This window comes from Idiotropiscis lumnitzeri, chromosome 22 (genome assembly GCF_059441095.1).
Source record: "Idiotropiscis lumnitzeri isolate Australia: NSW breed Sydney's pygmy pipehorse chromosome 22, RoL_Ilum_1.0, whole genome shotgun sequence".
Lineage (NCBI taxonomy): Eukaryota > Metazoa > Chordata > Actinopteri > Syngnathiformes > Syngnathidae > Idiotropiscis > Idiotropiscis lumnitzeri.
In genome coordinates, this window is record NC_142412.1 from 6,548,865 (window position 1) to 6,554,768 (window position 5,904).

The following is a 5,904-nucleotide window of genomic DNA, read 5'->3' on the forward strand; positions in this document are numbered from 1 at the left end:
AATTTCCCCATTGTGGAAAAATCCAATCCATCAGTGATCCACTCGTGGCCTGTTAAGGCATCTAGACTGCGTGGTCGTGGATCGAAACCATTCTCTGCTATCTGTTTTAGGGGTCCCAAATGCAACTTTCGCTCAATAGCGCCCTCTGGAAACAGTTATGCGGTTTTTGCTTTTGCTCAATTCTACATTCTACATCAATTGTAAAGTTTTAAATCCAAACCTCAAGCGGGGCGACATCAACGCTAAGGCGTAACTCGATGAGCGGAAGTACTTGACGCACCTGAAGCAGCCGCACTCGGGAAACTTATCCCAAAGGAGATATAACTAATCCAATTGAGATCTGCAAGCGAGGCATAAAAACCTGCAATGGATGCATAGACACTTGGGCATGAATGTCACATCTACTCTACCCTTTAGCTTGGAGAGGAGAGGGCGCACCTTTTGACACAGTTCGATTTGCTGTGTATTCTTTCTCATGTTGCAAGAGTGGCACAATTCGCAACCTGCGGAGACTGCGACCTGAACGCAGAGCGGTCTGAGCAATATTATTTTAAAAACGCCTCACCTTATAGACCACGGTGGAGAACCAGGGCGGCATGAAAACCAGATTACACAGCCTGGCAGTGGGGCACTGCTGCTCCATACACACCAAGAGGGCCACCTCACCCAGTCTGCCCAGTCCAACCATCTCCACGGGCACCTTGAGGGCCACTTCCGCCTGCTCTTCATACACTCCCGGATGGAGTACCAACCGGTCATAAGGCCCAGCCACTCCAAGAGCTCCTCGCAGGGTCTCAAACTCAAACCCGGGACGTTTTATTTACAGGTGAAGGTTTGGATTTTTAGGAGCATGTGCAGGGGAGTTATTAAGCATTCATTTATTTGTATTAGGTTCATTTTGTCTTCTTATTATTGATATTTGACTGATTCATTAAAATCAGACAATTATGTTTTAGGTTAATTTTTTACCTGACATGTTTCGGCGAGTCTTTCGCCTTCTTCAGAGTGATCTGTAGTGCGCGTTTGTAATGGTCGAAGTCCTTGGCAAGCTCGAACCCTTGGTGATAAAAAGTGAAGACCGTCTGAAAGAAGGCCAGCATCTGCAAAAGAGGGTGACATCAAAATGAGAAGGAGACCATCATGTGACACACTATTGGAGTTATAAATGATTTGGGATTTTCATTATAGTTAGTTATTACATTTTGTACTATTGTTTTCAGTTGAGCGGGTTTGTTAGTTTTAGTTTTCTGAAAATGTTTCAATTTGTTAAGATTTTATTAGTTTTAGTTTTTTAAAACAATTCTGTATTTCTTGTGTGCACAAGAAAACAAACCAAAAAAAACATCTCATTAAATATTGTGTAGTAAAAACTAATATATATCCAAAACAATAAAATACTGGTATTGTATAACAGTCCACAGATTTTGAAGTACAGTGAGTGAGGTGCATAATCCTGTACAAGTTAGAAGCATCACAACCCTTACGTCTAAAATAAAGAAAGGTTGGTCACGCTAGCTAATAGTTTATTTCGTTAACAAAAATGTTTCTTCAATTTTAATTTCAGTTTTCGTTAATGCATATGAGTAGTGAATTGTGTTAAGCACAATGGCTGGGCACGTCACTCACCGGCTCCACACACTCAAATTTCTTCCTCTCCTGGATCTCCTGCAGCTTGCACACGTAGTCCAGCGACTCCTCCTGGAAGTGCTGCCTCATGGTTTCCACCTGGACGTCTGCCTGGAGGGAACACACACGGCGAAGATCATTATAACCGTGCGCAAATGCAGTCTGGAATCCGGTGGAATATGTTGCGGTGCCGGCAAAGACTTAGCGGGTCCTCTCTTGTCGAAGTTGAAAATTCAGGGCTTAAATAACCGTAAATAATGAGCTAGAAGGAGCTGAAGGGGAATGCTTCAGGGGAATGAATGATGCTCCAAGGAGAGTCTGAATCACTCGGTCGAACTTGAGCACAATAAATTCAACCAGTTATGACTTGAAAATCTCATTTGTGGAAAAAATACGAGCAGAAGTCAAGGACAAAAAGAGAAAAACCCAAGACCAGCATGAGAACAGAGGAGTCAGCACTCTGGGTAAATACTTATATGTTCCTGCTACTGGAGAAATTCCCAATGAGATAATCACCATAATTATTGTGTGTGTGTATTATGATAGAATAGAAATAGAAATAGAAATCCCTTTATTGTCATTGTACTCAAGTGTGCAACGAGATTAGAGGGCTCCCCTCTCCAGTGCAATACAACAATAATACAGACAAATATATAAATTAGATAAATAAAGAAGACAGTGCAATGGAATTCAGTACTGAATAGGGCATATAGAAACACATCACAATGCTGTTTTGCGAGGTTAGGGTGGTCTCGTGTGTGTGTGAGAGTTCAGTATGGAGATGGCTCTCGGAAAGAAACTGTTTCTCAGTCTATTGGTCCTTGATTTGATGCATTGATGATCTGAAGTAGAGCAGTAGACTGTCATCAGCTGTAAAATGTACCTCGTACACGTCAATGGATAAACAATGATAAAGAGCTTTCCGGAAGATTTCCTCAACTTCTGGGCATCGCTTCAATTGAAAAAAGGAGGACATGAGGTGGAAAAATGACTTAATTGCCTTTCAACAAATAGTTGCTTCTCTTGAGTGCCTGTTCACCCACCAAGTTTTAAATCAAACCAAGGAAATCTTTTGTTAGCTGCCAAAATGCATCTGTGAGCAATCAGGCCTGAATTTTGCCCCAATGTGACAATATCATATCTGTAAAAAAAAATCATTTTATTGAAGGCCCCCCTCAAAGGTCAACTTTTACGACTTTTACATAAGAGCATGCGCCACACAGCAACTGCACTGGTGATCCAGTACGATGAGGCCCCATTCCACTTCATTAATTAAATCCAATACAAGCGCCCTGTCCAAAAGTCTGCCAGTACACAGATAATAATTATAAATATTGGCTCAATTTTTACGATTGGCACCATTCACATCTGTTTTATTGCTGTGGATGTCATTCGAGCACGTGTGACTGGCAAGTGTCAATCAAAATGAAGCATCGTTTAGCGACAGCTCCTGAGTTGGACCTCATTGGAATGCATCGATATAACAAACAACAAAATATCGAAACATTAAATAGAAAAGTAAGCCCTCAGTGGGAACACACACACACACACACACACACACACACCCCCACACACGCAGGCAAGCAAGCACCGACACACACGCAACAGACATACCCACCGCATTGTTATCCCTCGATTAATTTCCGCTGTTAAAAAAATATTACTTGTTTATTTAATTAACACTGTTTACATTTAGTTTTTTAAAAATTTGCAAAATAATATCTGATGCGTCACATTTGTCTCTTTTAAGCCAAAGTGTTTTTTTATTTTTATCATGTTACTGGGATTCAATTACTCGTCCGTTTTGCAGTTTGTGTATTGATGTCAGCAAGGATAAAAAAATAAATAAATAAATGAAAATGAAATATGATAACTAAATTTTCTGATCGTGTTGTGCACTCCTGCAGACCATGGATATGACTTGGTAATAAAACTAGCTGTCCACCACATGACAGTCAACAAAGCCTCATTTTTTTTCAAGGTATGAAAAATCTTGAATTTCGATGCAATTATTTTTAACTTGTTTCAAAATGTTTCAGCCTCTAACTTTACTAGCATTGATGATGTTTTTTTTTTTCATCGTTTGCTTGCTTTGGACAAATGCAACTATCTGGCATGCAGTCGTTAAAAATAAAAAAAATAAATAAAAAAAAAAAAAGAGAAAAAGGCATTGTGCACACTTTCCAAGTTCAAGTTCAAAATCACAGAAAGGTTCAAGTTCAAGTTCCTCAACCGACTTTTCCCTCCTTGCCTTTTCCAGCACTTGTTCATTCACTCGTCTAAAATTAACATACCACTTACAAAATAACAAATAGAGTAAAATACGCCAACAAAACATTCCCTAAAGCCGCCTGATGTGAAAAGAGGACATTTGAGCGCCAAGTCTCCGCCCCCCGCCGCCCGCCTGCGGCTGTCGGGTCGCCCTGGGCTCGCTCCTGAGCGCGGCGCAAATGCTCCTTGACCTGCAACCGCAGCGGCACACACGCAGCGGCACATTGCATCCTTTTCATATCACGGTATCCAGGATGTCGGTGTAAACACGCATTTTTGTACACACGCGTGTTGCATGTACGTACTGGAAGGAGGCAATGAATCAATTTTTTACTGAAGACGGCAAAAATTGTCATGAATTCAATTAGGGCCTGGTTGATATGAACGCTCTTAAAATTGGCAAGGAAAAAAAAAACATTTCAAGATCATGACAATCACTGTAACTCTCATTTTTGCCCTCTAGGTGGCGCTCTGAGGGCGAGATGGCGACAAAGATGACGAGGATGAAAGGTGAAAACGTCCATCTTACCTGTGCTTGCCTGTGCTGCTTCCTCAGCTGCACCTCCTCGTCCTCCTGCGAGCTCCTCAGACTGCCTCTGCTCCTCAATTCCTCGTCTGGCTCCTCCTTCAGCTGTTCCTGCTCATGCCCGGAGCTCCTTCTGCTCCTGACCTCCTCCCAACTGCACCTCCTTTCCCGAATCACCTCCTCCAGTGTCTGATCCTTTGGCTGGGGCGTCTTGGACCCTGGCCACTCCTCCTCCTCATGGCTCTTCTTCTGCTCCTCTGACTTCACACTTTCTTGGTCACTCTTCCCCTCCGTCTCCTTCTCCTCTAGGCTCCGTCGTTCACCTCCTGCCTCTCTGCTCCTCTCCTGCCCCTTGTTTTTGGCTTCAGCTCCTCTGTCACAGTTGCTCTTGCCTGCATCCTCCTCGTGCTGCTGCTGCTGCTTCTCCAGGGCACTCCTCAGTCGCTCGGCCTCCTCGCGGCTCTCCTGGATGACACGGAAGAGGCGTCAGGTCACAAAGAAGTGTGGAGGGTGAAGATGGTCGCCATGGAAACCGGCTGCACGTCCTACCCGCAGGAGTCTCTGCAGCGACCTTGTCATCTCCTCCTGCGCCTTCTTCTCCTCCGTGGCCTTCCCGTGGCTGTCGCCCACCTGAACACAAAGGCAGCCGCTCTTTGTTGCAGCAGTTTAGCATTTTCGTCCCTCAAAATTAATTTGCAATAAATAAAAAATCTAATAAAATTACAAAATTAAATTTTTGCCCATTCACATCCACAAAACACAACAGATATATATATATATATACGGGGAGAGAGAGAGTGAAATTAGTCAGCTTATCTGCTTTAAATAATGTTTATTAATGATGAAAGCTCTGCTGTTAGCATCCCGCCCTCCACCCACACGCACAAAAAAAAAATACATGACCGCTGCGAAGTCCCTATTGTTTTTGTAGAAATTATTATTATTATTATTTTTCCGATTGTTCGATCGCATTTTTGACCCCCGAAACATGCACAAAAACTCACCAAACTTGGCAGTCTCATCGGGCATGGCGAAAAATTTGATATTTTAACGTCTAATATGAACAGGAAGTGAGTTATTAAAAGCACAAGAAATTTAAATTTCTCATGCAATGGTCACACAAAATGACAATTTTAGCGTAACCCGGCAGTGGCTAACACTGGGTAGCGATTAGACAAAATCTCAAGGGCCAGTTTGTCTTTTTGACAGCAGACGATGACACACTCCCCTGCGAGGCGTCGCAGCTGGAGCAGAGCCTTATCGCGACCGGAGCAGCCCCAGAGGGACTGTACACATTTTCTATGAGAGGCATTATCTCATAAGGGAAATATTGGACAATCTGGGATAGGCTCCAGCACCCTCCCGCGACCCTGTACAGGATAAGCGGTGTGGATAATGACACATGACACATGACATTTATTCAAATTAAGTGATATTATGACGACTATATATATAGATATTATGAGAGTTACGGGGCAGTA

General features: G+C 42.9%; 1 protein-coding gene across 1 annotated transcript; it reads right to left on the reverse strand.

The window, feature by feature from the left end:
- Positions 1-393: 393 nt before the first annotated feature.
- On the reverse strand, positions 394-5,116 carry LOC148316179 (uncharacterized). Its single transcript, XM_088287029.1, has 4 exons — positions 4,973-5,116; positions 4,427-4,888; positions 1,627-1,737; positions 394-1,100 (listed from the first exon to the last, which is right to left on the reverse strand). Exons 1-4 carry the CDS (start codon positions 5,000-5,002, stop codon positions 966-968), a joined length of 738 nt encoding a protein of 245 aa, XP_088143155.1. The 5' UTR covers positions 5,003-5,116; the 3' UTR covers positions 394-965.
- Between the last annotated feature and the right edge of the window lie 788 nt (positions 5,117-5,904).

Coding starts and splice junctions, on each gene's coding strand:
- LOC148316179 (XM_088287029.1), bottom strand. CDS start 5,002: ATGACAAGGTCGCTGCAGAGACTCCTGCGG. Junction 4,889..4,972: donor CGCTGCAGAGACTCCTGCGG/GTAGGACGTGCA, acceptor CGTGTCATCCAG/GAGAGCCGCGAGGAGGCCGA. Junction 1,101..1,626: donor AATTTGAGTGTGTGGAGCCG/GTGAGTGACGTG, acceptor CCTCTTTTGCAG/ATGCTGGCCTTCTTTCAGAC.